This window comes from Mobula birostris, chromosome 6 (assembly GCF_030028105.1).
Source record: "Mobula birostris isolate sMobBir1 chromosome 6, sMobBir1.hap1, whole genome shotgun sequence".
In the NCBI taxonomy this organism is placed as follows: Eukaryota; Metazoa; Chordata; class Chondrichthyes; order Myliobatiformes; family Myliobatidae; genus Mobula; species Mobula birostris.
Genome location: NC_092375.1, coordinates 87,571,244 through 87,586,466, shown reverse-complemented (window position 1 = coordinate 87,586,466; position 15,223 = coordinate 87,571,244). Strand labels below are relative to the sequence as shown.

The 15,223-nt window shown below is 43.6% G+C and overlaps 1 protein-coding gene across 2 annotated transcripts in view; it reads left to right on the top strand.

Annotated features, from left to right (window-relative positions):
- Window positions 1–13,588, top strand: part of gtf2f2b (general transcription factor IIF, polypeptide 2b) — a 133,694-nt gene extending 120,106 nt beyond the window's left edge. For both annotated transcript variants that reach the window (XM_072260808.1, XM_072260807.1), the window contains one exon: window positions 13,254–13,588. In XM_072260808.1, the coding sequence (XP_072116909.1) occupies window positions 13,254–13,373 (120 nt within the window). In that variant the 3' untranslated portion in view covers window positions 13,374–13,588. The remainder of the gene's footprint in view (window positions 1–13,253) is intronic.
- The last annotated feature ends 1,635 nt before the right edge of the window (window positions 13,589–15,223 follow it).

Below are 15,223 nucleotides of genomic sequence, written 5' to 3'. Positions count from 1 at the left end.
CCTCTGTGGCCATTCCCCTCAAAAACAAGTAAACCGCTTTGGATACTTTTGTGGGGGATGACCTCCAGGGGAGTGCCATGGCGACCGGGTTACAGGCACCGAGCCTGGGTCCGTGGTGCAGAAGGGAAAGAGGAAGAAGAAGGGAGCGGTAGTGATAGGGGACTTGATAGTGAGGGAAATAGACAGGAGATTGTGTGGACGTGAATGGGACACCTGGATGGTATGTTGCCTCCCAGGTGCCAGGGTCAGGTGTGTCTCGGATCGTGTCCACAAAATTTTGGAGAGGGAGGGAGAACAGCAGATGTCTTGGTCCATATTGGTACCAATGACATAGGAAGGAAAAGCAGAGAGGTCCTGAAAAGAGAATTTAGAGAGCTAGGTAGAAAGCTGAGAAGCAGGACCTCCAGGGTAGTAATTTCTGGATTGCTGCCTGTGCCATGTGCCAGTGAGGGTAGAAACAGGATAATTTGGCAGATAAATGCGTGGCTGAGAAGTTGATGGAGGGGGAAGGGCTTCAGGTTCTTGGGATCTCTTCTGGGGGAAGTATGACCTGTTCAAAAGTGAGGGGTTGCACCTGAACCCTGGGGGGGGGGGACCAATATTCTCACAGGCAGCTTTGTTAGAGCTGTTGGGGAGGGTTTAAACTAACGGCGGGGGGTTGGGAACCGGAGTGAAGGGACTCAGGAAAGGATGGATGGTAAAAAAAAGTGAAGATAGCATGCAGTTGGACTGTCAGGACCGGCAGGCAAGTGATGGGACATAGTTGCAGACAACAGGCTGAGTATCAAGACATTAGGAGTGCAAAATCAGGAAGGACAGCAAATATAGTAATCAAGGTGTTGTATCTAAATGTGTGCAGGATAAGAAATAAGGTGGATGATCTTGTTGCATTATTAGAGATTAGCAGGTATGATGTTGTGGCCATCACTGAATCGTGGCTGAAGGATGGTTATAGTTGGGAGCTGAATGTCCAAGGTTACACGTTGTATCAGAAGGAGAGGAAGGTAGGCAGAGGGGGTGGTGTCGCTCTACTGGTAAAGAATGGCATCAAATCAATAGAAAGGTATGACATAAGATTGGGAGATGTTGAATCTTTGTGGGTTGAGTTAAGAAACTGCGAGGGTAAAAGGACCCCAATGGCAGTTATATACAGGCCTCCCAACAGTGGCTGGGAGATGGACCACAGATTACAACAGGAAATAGAAAAGGTGTGTCAAAAGGGCAATCTTATGATGGTCATGGGAGATTTTAACATGCAGGTCGATTGGGAAAATCAGGTTGGTTACGGATCTCAGGAGAGTGAGTTTGTTGAATGCCTAAGAGATAGCTTCTTAGAGCAGTTTGTCATTGAGCCCTCCAGGGGATTGTAAAAGTTTTTTCAAGTATGTTAAAAATAAAAGAGAAGTGAAAGTGGATATAGGACCGCTAGGAAATGAGGCAGGAAAAATAATAACTGGGGGGACATGGAGATGGCTGATGAACTAAATGAGTATTCTGCATCAGTCTTCACTGTGGAGGACACTAGCAGTGTGCCAGATATTGCAGTCTGTGAAGGATGAGAAGTGGGTACAGTTACTATCACAAGGGAGAAGGTGCTCAAAAAGCTGAAAGACCTAAAGGTACATAAGTCACCCAGGCCAGATGAACTGCACCCGAGGGTTCTGAAAGAGGTAGCGGTAGTGATTGTGGTGGCATTAGAACCAATATTTCAAAAATCACTGGACTCTGGCATGGTGCCAGAGGACTGGAAAATTGCAAATGTCACTCCATTCTTTAAGAAAGAAGGAAGGCAGCAGAAAGGAAATTATAGACCAATTAGCCTGACCTCAGTGATTGGGAAGATGTTAGATTCAATTGTTAAGGATGAGGTGATGGAGTACATGGTGACACAGGACAAGATAGGACAAAATCAGCATGATTTCCTTCATGGAAAATCCTGCCTAACGAACCTGTTGGAATTCTTTGAGGAGATTACAAATAGGATAGATAAAGGGGATGCAGTGGATGTTGTATATTTTGACTTTCAGAAGGCCTTTGACAAGGTGCCACACATGAGGCTGGTTACCAAGTTAAAAGCCCATGGTATTACAGGAAAGTTACTAACATGTTTAGAGCATTGGATGATTGGTAGGAGGTAGCGAGTGAGAATAAAAGGATCCTTTTCTGGTTGGCTGCCAGTGACTAGTGGTGTTCCGCAGGGGTTGGTGTGGGACCATTCTTTTTATGCTGTATATAAATGATTTAGATAGTGGAATAAGTGGGTTTGTTGCCAAGTTTGCAGATGATATGAAGATTGGTGGAGGGGCAGGTAGTGTTGAGGAAACAGGTAGGATGTAAAAGGACAGATTAGAAGAATGGGCAAGAAAGTGGCAAATGAAATACAATGTTGGAAAATGCATGGTCATGCACTTCCATAGTAGAAATAAATGTGCAGTCAATTTTCTAAATAGGGAGAAGATCAGGAATCTGAGATGCAGAGGGATTTGGGAATCCTTGTGCAGAACACCCTGAAGGTTAACTTGCAGGCTGAGTCGGTGGTGAGGCAGGCAAATGCCATGTTAGCATTCATTTCAAGTGGTCTAGAATACAAGAGCAAGGATATGATGCTGAGGTTTTATAAGGCACTGGTGAAGCCTCACCTTGAGTATTATAAACAGTTTTGGGCCCCTCATCTTAGAAAAGATGTGCTGGCATTGGAGAGGGTCCAGAGGAGGTTCACACGGATGATTCCAGGAATGAAAGGGTTATCATACAAGGACGTTTGATGGTTCTGGGTCTGTACTCACTGAAATTTAGAAAGATGAGGAGGTATCTCATTGAAACCTTTCAAATGTTGAAAGGCCTAGACAGAGTAGATGTGGAAAAGATGTTTCCCATGGTGGGGGAGTCTAGGACAAGAGGGCACAGCCTCAGGATAGAGGGGTGCCCTTTCAAAACAGAGATGCGGAGAAATTTCTTCAGCCAGAGGGTGGTGAACTTGTGGAATTTGTTGCCAGATACAGCTGTGGAGGCCAGGTTGTTGGGTGCATTTAAGGCAGAGCTTGATAGGTTCTTGATTGGACACAGCATCAGCAGTTACGGGGAGATGGCCAGAGAGTGGGGCTGAGGAAGAGAAACAAGATCAGCCATGATTGAATGGTAGAGAAAACTTGATGGGCCAAATGGCCTAATCCTGCTCCTACATCATGGTCTTGTATCATCAACATACCGCCTACGGCACCAGGGGTTCCAACACTGCTCTACCTCCAAAAAGAATTATTGTCGTTACATCCCCGTATCACGTTTTGGGAAATTTGGTCCTGGCTGTCCTACCTGCCTACATGTGGAGGCTAAAGAGCAAGACTCCAAAAATAAGGTCAACAAGGGAGTGGTCGGCTATAGGGCTGCTGGAATCGGTAGAGTAGGCCGTGTTTAAGGACGCATCAGAGGATCCGAACGAATACGCTACAGTTGTTATGAATTATAAAGTCAGTCATGGACAGGAGTGTCCCCACAAAATCATTCAGTCTTCCCCAACCAGAAGCCCTGGCTGAACCAAGAGATCCACAATATGCTGAGGGCCAGATCAGGGGCACTCAGGACTGTTGACCAAGAGATCCAGGTACGACCGCCCGAAAGTTATCTCAAGGTGGCAGTTCTGGATCACAGCTGTGGCAGGGCGCGACTGCTATCATCAATTAACGTGACAACAAACGAGTTCAATGTCTTTCATGCTCCCTTTGACTGAGAAAACACGGAGGCACCTTCACAAATTCCAGCAGCCCCCAACGACTCTGTGATTTCAGTCTCTGAGGCGAACATGAGAGCATCCTACAGGTGGGTGAACCTACAGAAAGCATCTGGCCCATACAGGGTACCTGTACTGATCTACTGGCTGGAGTGTTCACTGATGTCTTTAACCTCTCGCTTCGGCAGTCTGAGGTACCTGCAGGCTTCAGTTATACCGTTTTCTTCAATGACTATCATCCAGTAGCACTTACATCCACTGTGATGAACCGCTTTGAGAAGTTGGTGATGTAACATATCAATTCCTGCCTGAGAAGTGACTTGAATCCACTCCAATTTGTCTGCAGTCACAATATGTCAACAGCAGATGCCATTTCATTGGCTCTTCACTGAACCCTGGAACATCTAGACAATGAAGATGCAAACATCAGGATGCTCTTCATTGACTACAGCACAGTATTCAATATTATCATCCCCTCAAAACTCATCAATAACTTATAAGACCCCTAGGTTTCAATACCTTCTTGTGCAACTGGATCCTTGATTTCCTCAGTTGTAGGCCCCAGTCAGTTCAGATTGGCAACAACATCTTGTTCACAATTTCCATCAGCACAGGAGCACCACGATGCTGTGTGCTCATCCCCCCTGCCCTACTCATCTTTGATCAGAGCACAACTGTGCAAGTACAAGGACGTCAGCCAGTGAGAACAGCGAGAAGTGTTTAAAGGGAGACAGATTTATAGAGCAGGCTACAGAATAGAGGGAGACAGAGTAGAAAGGCTTTGGCTCAACGGGGCTTTGGCGATAACTGGTCGAGGCGAGGTAGGTTAACTGTGTAGAATACAGATGGGAAGAATGTGAGTGAGGCTGGTGTTCTGTGCTCAGTGTCAGATATAACCATATAACAATTACAGCTCGGAAACAGGTCATCTCGGCCCTTCTAGTCCGTGCCGAACGCTTACTCTCACCTAGTCCCATCTACCTGCACTCAGCCCATAACCCTCCATTTCTTTCCTGTCCATATACCTATCCAATTTGTTTTTAAATGACAAAATCAAACCTGCCTCTACCTCTTCTACTGGAAGCTCGTTCCACACAGCTACCACTCTCTGAGTGAAGAAGTTCCCCCTCGTGTTACCCCTAAACTTTTGCCCCTTAACTCTCAACTCATGTCCTCGTTTGAATCTCCCCTATTCTCAATGGAAAAAGCCTATCCACGTCAACTCTATCTATCCCCCTCATAATTTTAAATACCTCTATCAAGTCCCCCCTCAACCTTCTACGCTCCAAAGAATAAAGACCCAACTTGTTCAACCTTTCTCTGTAACTTAGGTGCTGAAATCCAGGTAACATTCTAGTAAATCTTCTCTACTCTCTCTATTTTGTTGACATCTTTCCTATAATTCGGTGACCAGAACTGTATACAATACTCCAAATTTGGCCTCACCAATGCCTTGTACAATTTTAACATTACATCCCAACTCCTATACTCAATGCTCTGATTTATAAAGGCCAGCATACCAAAAGCTTTCTTCACTACCCTATTCACATAAGATTCCATCTTCAGGGAACTATGCCCATTATTCCTAGAACCCTCTGTTCTACTGCATTCCTCAATGCCCTACCATTTACCATGTATGTCCTATTTTGATTAGTCCTACCAAAATGTAACACCTCACATTTATCAGCATTAAGCTCCATCTGCCATCTTTCAGCCCACTCTTCTAACTGGCCTGAATCTCTCTGCAAGCTTTGAAAACCTACTTCATTATCCACAACGCCACCTATCTTAGTATCATCTGCATACTTACTATTACTAATCCAATTTACCACTCCATCATCCAGATCATTAATGTATATGACAAACAATATTGGACCCAGTACAGATCCCTGAGGCACACCGCTACACACCGTCCTCCAATCTGACACACAGTTATCCACCACTACTCTCTGGCATCTCCCATCCAGCCACTGTTGAATCCATTTTACTACTTAAATATTAATACCTAACGAATGAACCTTCCTAACTAACCTTCCGTGTGGAACCTTGTCAAAGGCCTTACTGAAGTCCATATAGACAACATCCACCGCTTTACTCACGTCAACTTTCCTAGTAACCTCATCAAAAAATTCAGTAAGATTTGTCAAACATGACCTTCCACGCACAAATCCATGCTGACTGTCCCTAATCAGACCCTGTCTATCCAGATAATTATATATACCATCTCTAAGAATACTTTCCATCAATTTACCCACCAATGACGTCAAACTCACAGGCCGATAATTGCTAGGTTTACTCTTAGAACCCTTTTTAAACAATGGAACCACATGAGCAATACACCAATCCTCTGGCACCATCCCTGTTTCTAATGACATTTGAAATATTTCTGTCAGAACCCCTGCTATTTCCACACTAACTTCCCTCAAGGTCCTAGGGAATATCCTGTCAGGACCCGGAGACTTATCCACTTTTATATTCCTTAAAAGTGCCAGTACTTCCTCTTCTTTAATCGTCATAATCTTCTTAAGATTCTTTTTACATTCTTTATATTCCTCGAGCACCTCATTTACTCCAAGCTGCCTATATTTATTGTAGATATCTCTCTTTTTCCGAACCAAGTTTCCAATATCCCTTGAAAACCATGGCTCTCTCAAACTTTTAACCTTTCCTTTCAACCTAACAGAAACATAAAGATTCTGTACCCTCAAAATTTCACCTTTCAATGACCTCCATTTCTGTTTTACATCCTTTCCATAAAACAAATTGTCCTAATCCACTCTTTCTAAATCCTTTCACATCTCCTCAAAGTTAGCCTTTCTCCAATCAAAAATCTCAACCCTGGCTTCCAGTCCTATCCTTCTCCATAATTATATTGAAACTAATGGCATTGTGATCACTGGACCTGAAGTGCTCCCCAACAACGTTACCTGACCTATCTCACTCCCTAACAGGAGATCCAACACTACCCCTTCTGTAGTTGGTAACTCTATGTATTGCTGTAAAAATCTATCCTGCACACATTTTACAAACTCCAATCATCCAGCCCTTTTATAGAATGGGCTTCCCAGTCTATGTGGGAAGTCTGGGAGACTCCCAGCCTCCCGGACAGCCACATCTGCGCCAGGTGCGTGAAGCTGCAGCTCCTTAGGGACCGTATTAGGGAACTGGGGGTGCGCTTGATGACCTTCGTCTGGTCAGGGAATGTGAGGGGTTGATACAGAAGAGCTATGGGCAGGTAGACACACTGGAGCCTCAGGAGACAGAGAAGTGGGTAACAGGAGAGGGAAGGGCAGGAGCCAGAGGCTGGAGAGCACCCCTGTGGCTGTTCCCCTTAACAATTACTCCTGCTTGAGTACTGTTGAGGGAGACGGCCTACCTGGGGGAAGCAACAGTGGTTGTGCCTCTGGCACAGAGTCTGGCCCTGTGGGTTAGAAGGTTAGGGAAAAGAAGAGGATGGCAGCAGTGATAGCGGACTCTATAGTTAGGGGGTCAGACAGGTAATTCTGTGGACGCAGGAAAGAAACGCGGATGGTAGTTTGCCTCCCAGGTGCCAGGGTCCAGAATGTTTCTGATCACGTCCACGATATCCTGAAGTGGGAAGGTGAACAGCCAGAGGTCGTGGTACATATTGGTACCAACAACATAGGTAGGAAAAGGGAGGAGGTCCTGAAAACAGTCTACAGGGAGTTCGGAAAGAAGTTGAGAAGCAGGACCACAAAAAGTAGTAATCTCGGGATTACTGCCTGTGCCACGTGACAGTGAGTATGGGAATAGAGTGAGGTGGAGGATAAATGTGTGGCTGAGGGTTTGGAGCAGGGGGCAGGGATTCAGATTTCTGGATCATTGAGACCTCTTCTGGAGTAGGTGTGCCTGTTCAAAAAGGACAGGTTGCACTTGAACCCCAAGAGGACCAATATCCTGGTGGGGAGGTTTGCTAAGGCTATTGGGGAGAGTTTCAGCTAGAATTGCTCGGGTGAGAACCGAATTGAAGTGACGGAGGAAGGGGCGGTTGGCTCACAAATAGAGAAAGCTTGGAGACAATGTGAGAGGGAGGATAGACGGGTGATAGAGAAGGGATGCACTCAGACCGATGGTTTGAGATGTGTCTATTTTAATGCAAGGAGTATTATGAACAAATCAGATGAGCTTAGAACATAGATCAATACTTGATGTTGTGGCCATTACAGAGACTTGGATGGTGCAGGGGCAGGAATGGCTACTTCAAGTGCCAGGTTTTTGATGTTTCAGAAAGGACAGGGAGGGAGGCAAAATAGCTGGGAGGCTGGCACTGTTGATCAGAGATAGTGTCATAGCTGCAGAAAAGGAGGAAGTCATAGAGGGATTGTCTACGGAGTCTCTGTGGGTGGAAGTTAGGAACAGGAAGGGATTAATAACTCTACTGGGTGTTTTTTATAGACCACCCAATAGTAACAGGGATATTGAGGAGCAGATAGGGAGACAGATTCTGGAAAAGTGTAATAATAACAGGGTTGACGTGGTGGGAGATTTTAATTTCCCAAATATCGATTGGCATGTTCCTAGAGCAAGGGGTTTAGATGGGGTGGAGATTGTTAGGTGTGTTCAGGAAGGTTTCTTGACACAATATGTAGATAAGCCTAGAAGAGGAGAGGCTGTACTTGATCTGGTATTGGGAAATGCACGTGGTCAGGTGTCAGGTCTCTCGGTGGGAGAGAATTTTGGAGATAGAGATAACAATTCTATCTTCTTTACCATAGCATTGGAGAAGGATAGGAACAGACAAGTTAGGAAAGTGTTTAATTTGAGTAAGGGGAAATATGATACTATCAGGCAGGAGCTTGGAAGCATAAATTGGGAACAGTTGTTCTCAAGGAAATGTACAGAAGAAATGTGGCAAATGTTCAGGGGATATTTGCATGGGGTTCTGCAAAGGTACGTTCCAATGAGAGGGAAAGGATGGTAGGGTACAGGAACTGTGGTGTACAAAGGCTGTTGTAAATCTAGTCAAGATGAAAAGAAGAGCTTACAAAAGGTTCAAAAAACTGGGTAATGATAGAGATCTAGAAGATTATAAGGCTAGCAGGAAGGAGCTTAAGAAAGAAATTAGGAGATCCAGAAGGGGCTATGAGAAGGCCTTGGTGGACAGGATTAAGGAAAATCCCAAGGCATTCTACAAGTACGTGAAAAGCAAGAGGATAAGATGTGAGAGAATAGGACCAATCAAGTGTGACAGTGGAAAAACATGTATGGAACCAGAGGAGATAGCAGAGGTACTTAATGAGTACGTTGCTTCAGTATTCACTACAGAAAAGGATCTTGGCGATTGTAGGGATGACTTACAGCTGACTGAAAAGCTTGAGCATATAGATATTAAGAAAGGGAATGTGCTGGAGCTTTTGGAAAGCATCAAGTTGGATCAGTCACTGGGACCGGATGAGATGTACCCCAGGCTACTGTGGGAGGTGAGGGAGGAGATTTCTGAGCCTCTGGTGATGATCTTTGCATCATCAGTGGGGTTGGGAGAGGTTCCGGATGTTGTTCATTATTCAAGAAAGGGAGTAGAGATAGCCCAGGAAATTATAGACCAGTGAGTCTTACTTCAGTGGTGGCTAATTTGATGGAGAAGATCCTGAGAGGCAACATTTATGAACATTTGGAGAGGCATAATATGGTTAGGAACAGTCAGCATGGCTTTGTCAAATACAGGTCGTGCCTTACGAACCTGATTGAATTTTTTGAGGATGTGACTAAACACATTGATGAAGGTAGAGCTGTAAATGTAGTGTATATGGATTTCAGTGTTGGCGTGTGGCCAAGTGGTTAAGATGTCAATCTGGTGATCTGAAGGTTGCTAGTTCGAGCCTCAGCTGAGGCAGCGTGTTGTGTCCTTGAGCAAGGCACTTAACCACACACTGCTCTGCAACGACACCGGTGCCAAGCTGTATCGGCTCTAGTGCCCTTCCCTTGGACAACATCGGTGTTGTGGAGAGGGAAGACTTGCAGCATAGGCAACTACTGGTCTTTCATACATCCTTCGCCCAGGTCTGCGCCCTGGAAACTTTCCAAGGTGCAAATCCATGGTCTCACGAGACTAACGGATGCCTAAAAAAATTATGGATTTCAGCAAAGCATTTGACAAGGTACCCCATGCAAGGCTTATGAGAAAGTAAGGAGGCATGGGATCCAAGGGGATATTGCTTTGTGGATCCAGAACTGGTTTGCCCACAGAAGGCAAAGAGTGGTTGTAGATGGGTCATATTCTGCATGGAAGTTGGTGACCAGTGGTGTGCCTGAGGGATCTGCTGTGGGACCCCCTACTCTTCATGATTTTTATAAATGACCTGGATGAGGAAGTCGAGGCTTGGGTTAGTAAATTTGCTGATGACACAAATGTTGGAGGTGTTGTGGATAGTGTGGAGGGCTGTCAGAGGTTACAGCGGGACATTGATGGGATGCAAAACTGGGCTGAGAAGTGGCAGATGGAGTTCAACCCAGATAAGTGTGAGATGGTTTATTTTGGTAGGTCAAATATGATGACAGAGTATAGTATTGATGGTAAGACTCTTGGCAGTGTGGAGGATCAGAGGGATCTTGGGGTCCGAGGCTATCAATCGTGGGATTGAGTTTAGGAGCCAAGAGGTAATGTTGCAGCTATATAGGACCCTGGTCAAACCCCACTTAGAGTACTGTGCTCATTTCTGGTCACCTCACTACGGGAAGGATGTGGAAACCGTAGAAAGGGTGCAGAGGAGATTTACAAGGATGTTGCCTGGATTGGGGAGCATGCCTTATGAGAATAGGTTGAGTGAACTCGGCCTTTTCTCCTTGGAGCGACGGAGGATGAGAGGTGACCTGATAGGGGTGTATAAGATGATGAGAGGCATTGATCGTGTGGATAGTCAGAGGCTTTTTCCCAGGGCTGAAATGGCTAGCACAAGAGGGCACAGGTATACGGTGCTTGGAAGTAGGTACAGAGGAGACGTCAGGGGTAAATCTTTTATGCAGCAAGTGGTGAGTGCGTGGAATGGGCTGCCGGCGACAGTGGTGGAGGCAAATACAATAGGGTCTTTTAAGAGACTCCTGGATAGGTATATGGAGCTCAGAAAAATAGAGGGCTATGGGTAACCCTAGGTCATTTCTCAGGTAAGGACATGTTCAGCACAGCTTTATGGGCCAAAGGGCCTGTATTGTGCTGTAGGTTTTCTATGTTTCTATCTTACACTCTTGACTGTGAGGCGAAGCACAACTCCAATGCCATAGTTAACTTTGCTGACGACTCCACTGTCGTTGGCTATATCAAAGGTAGTGATGAATCAGCATATAGGAGATTGAAAATCTAGTGGAGTGGTGCCACAACAACCTCCTCTCACTTAATGTCGGAGGTTTATGAGCCAGTTCTTAGCAGGGGATCAGAGGAGGAAAGGGTCTGCAACTTTAAGTTCCTCAGCATTATTCTTTCAGAAGATCTATCTTGGGTCTATCCAGCAGCGTCTGTACTTTCTTTGAGGTTTGTTAAGCTTCAGCATGCCATCTAAAACTTTGATTAACTTATATAGATGTGTGGGTGGAGAGTATACTGATTGGTTGCATCACAGGCTGGTATGGAAGTACCGATGTCCTTGAGCGGAAAACCTACAAAAAGTAGTGGATACAGCTCAGTGCATCGTGGTTAAAGCTCTCCCACCACTGAACACATCTACATGGAGAACTGTTGCAGGAAAGCAGCATCCATCATCAAACACCACCATCACCAACCAGCTCATGCTCTCTTCTCACTGCAGCCGTCAGGAAGGCCGTACAGGAGCCTCGGGACTCACCACCAGGTTCAGGAATATCATCAGGCTCTTGAACCAAAAGGGATAACTACACTTGCTCCCACACAACCAATGAACTCTTATTCTTATGCTCAATTATTTATTGCTTTTTTTTTATATTTGTAGTTTGTTGTCTTCTGCACCCTGGTTGCCTGTCCATGTTCCAGAGTTTCTTTGTATTCATTGTGAATACCCGCAAAAAAAGTGAAAGTGAATGGTGACATATACAGAATGTACTTTGGTCAAAGTTGAAAGTAAATTTATTATGAATCTCCAGGAGATTTAAGGTGGAGAGTAAATGGTACCAATCTGTCACCATAGTCCCATTCATTTGTTACCGTAAATATTACATTTGAGAGGACTTTTTAAAATTTAGAATAAAGCAGAAAGGTTCAAGGTTCCCTATCACTAACTACCCTGGAGAGATATCAATCTCAAGACCAGTATCTTCTGAAGAAAGCTTTCCATTTTAAGAATTATGATTAATGAGTTGGTGGTGATTATGTCTGGCAGCCATATTCCTGAATTTAGAGATCTGAAATATGGCTTGTAAACTGCAGATTGGTCTCCATGACAAAGAAATGTTGATGATGAAGCTGAGATTAGTTTTTACTTGAAAACAGTTGAGGGAAGGTGTAGATAGGCATAGAGAACTGACTGCTGGGACTAACAGTCACCGTGTGTATATACATTTCTGTAAGCTATGCTACTCACATTGCCACTGGCGAACCTCAGAGCCTGTCCCAGTTACTTGCACTCAGCTAGAAACAGGAGGGAACTGACTGTATTCAGTTTGTTTCATCACAGGCTATAATTTATAATTGGTGATGTAAGTTTTCCAGGTCTGCGTTGTTCTACAATGCTTGGTGGAATGTACAGCTGTGACCAGTCACAGAGGGTTCTGAATCATGTCATTCAACTGCAAACTGATGCTGTAACAGGAAATTTGGGACGCTCGCTCCACATTAATATTTCTACACTACTTGAGTTTCTCTAAACCCAGCACTCCCAAGCTTCTAAATGTAGATAAATGAGTATTGCTACTCAAAACTAAACCTTGTTTTACCGGCTATCTAGATAATCTGGAGGTATGTGACCATTAATTGTGGACGTCAGGGAGAAGTTGAGGGAACCTATGCCAGTCCTTATCAAGGGCTCAGTAGTGGAAAGAGTGAGCAGTTTCAAATTCCTGGATGTCAACATCCTTGGCCCAACATATTTTGCAGAGGCACATCAGTGGCTATAATTCATGAAATTTGGTATGTCACCAAAGACTAGCAAATTTCTACAGCTGTAGAGTGGTGAGAACTTAACTGGTTCCATCACCATTTGGTATGGAGGAACCACTCTGCAGAGGGTTGCAAATTCAGTCTGTTTCATCATGGGCATGAGGCACCCCTACCCCCATCGAAGACATCTTCAAGTATCAATGCCTCAAAAAGGTGGCATATACTACCCAGGATATTGCCACCTTCTGATGATTACTACCAAAAAGACACACACAACAGCTTCATCATGTCTATATGGATAAAGAATTCATGAATCTTACCCTTTTTTTTTGCTCTCTTTGCACTACTTAGTTACTGTATAGTACATATTATATAGTGCACTGTGCTGCTGCCAGGAAAAAACCTTTCATGACTTGCTGGTTGTCTCAGATTTGTCATTAGAGCAATTAAGTGGTTAATGTTGGTGTAGAAATTATTTTTTTCTGTTTCCTTCCTTCTCCACAGACCTACCTAAAGGAAATTTTGAGAGAGATTGGTATTTACAATGTAAAAGGAACACACAAAAACACATGGGAACTAAAACCAGAGTATCGGCATTACCAGAATGAAGACAAAAGTGAATAGAGTGTACAATGGCCAAGAAATATAACTCCAGCAAATGAGAAGCAGTTTTACCTTCAGTCAGTAGAGCTGAACTGTAGAAACTTCCTACCTTTGCAAAGGACGTTTTTAAAAAAAGCTGAAGGGATCAATAAGTTATGTTCTTATTTGAATTGAGAAAGCTTTGTATCTTTGTGGGGCTACGTTTGTAAAGTCAATAAAGTAGTGTGCTGAAGATCTTTCTGGAGGTGATAGTATCCTTGTTATAAATTATCAGCTGGTCATCTACTTTACATGAAATGGTAAACGTTACTATGGGTCCTTTTCTTTTCCATTGCTCAAGCCAAAAACTACTTAAAGCATGAAATAATTCATGCTAGTTTTCAATAACTGCAATTGTAAGAATTCTTAACGGTGTAAAAATGCTTCTTGAAAAATAACATCTGTTCGTGAAACTGGGCAAAACCATAATTTGCTGTGTGATGAGATTCAGGACCTTCAAGAACATGTTGCAGTCTCTTGAAAAATGAAAGTGCTCCAGCTTTGAAAATCTGAAATTCACAGCAGGTCAGGCAGTATCTCTGAACAGTTCCAATGATCTTTCATTTGAACCATTAAGGTGTGTTCTTTGGAATTTTACATCTAAGTGACTTAATTGAGAGTATGAGACACCAGGACAGGTTAGGCAGGAAGTAGAGATAAAAAACTGATTTCACCCATCTCAACTTTCTGCATGGTACACCTTTACCTGGTCCAGAAATGCAACCAGCCAAGGCTCACAGCTGGGACCTTGGTTGGCCCTTCTCAAACCATCTAGCTTCCTACTCCAGCCATGGGGAATTTGGGGGTTTTAAGTTTCCAATTATTAGGTTGGTGGCTGTTTAAAACAATTGAACAGTCTAAGGAAATCCTGCCCTTTATATTATGGGTATTTTGTGAAGATGAGACTATAAATTTATTCTTGGGTGAAGGGGATGGGTTCAGAACTCTCCCCGGAACAAGGTCCAAATGCCTTTGGAGGCATTTGATAAATGACATACTATATTTAACATAGATACCAAAATAAGGGCTACTCTATTAATCTTAATTGTGTGCTATTGTGATTTTGAACAGATATGATTTGCTATATTATGGAGTGTGAAGAGTACTCTGTTTGGTATTATGACTAAATGCTCAGGAATATAATAGGCAGAATATAAATGAAGTTAAATCACTGGCTGGATCCAAACCTAATGGTTACACTCAAAACTGTAGGGAGATGGTAATTTCTGAACCAAGATTGAAACCTGCTAAAAGCTGGATTACTGATCAATTATCTTTAATAACTTAGTCTACAAGCAATAGGTACAATTATTTTTCAGTCACCAATTTAAAACTAAAGATTTTCAACACCAGGGCAATTGTGTAATGAATCCTTGCATCTCATTGAGGATTTGCTCTGTCCCTGTGACTCCAAGTCTCCTAAACTGCACATGTTCAATCAGCCACCAGTTACATGACGACACAGGCTTTTACCTTTTTAAAATTATTTGAATGAGTATTTGCATCTCAGATGGGCTCCTATTTTGTAAGCGACTACAGCAATCTTCACCCATTTATTCTGATTAATTTTTGCAATAGAGGTTTTCATTTTACTTCCACAATCCCTCGGATTTAGTACTTTCTTCTCTTCGCCCAGTTATGGAACTAGATGTAGGTTTTGCACAGCTTGTGTTATGTCTTAAAACATTACATTTTTGAACAACATTTTAGATCTTGAGAGATCCCTCCCCACAACAGAAGCACCACCACAATAGACTAGAGTTCAACATCATTGCTCACCACCAGCTCAAGGTCAAGGATGAGCAATAAATGACAGACTTGCAGATTGAGCA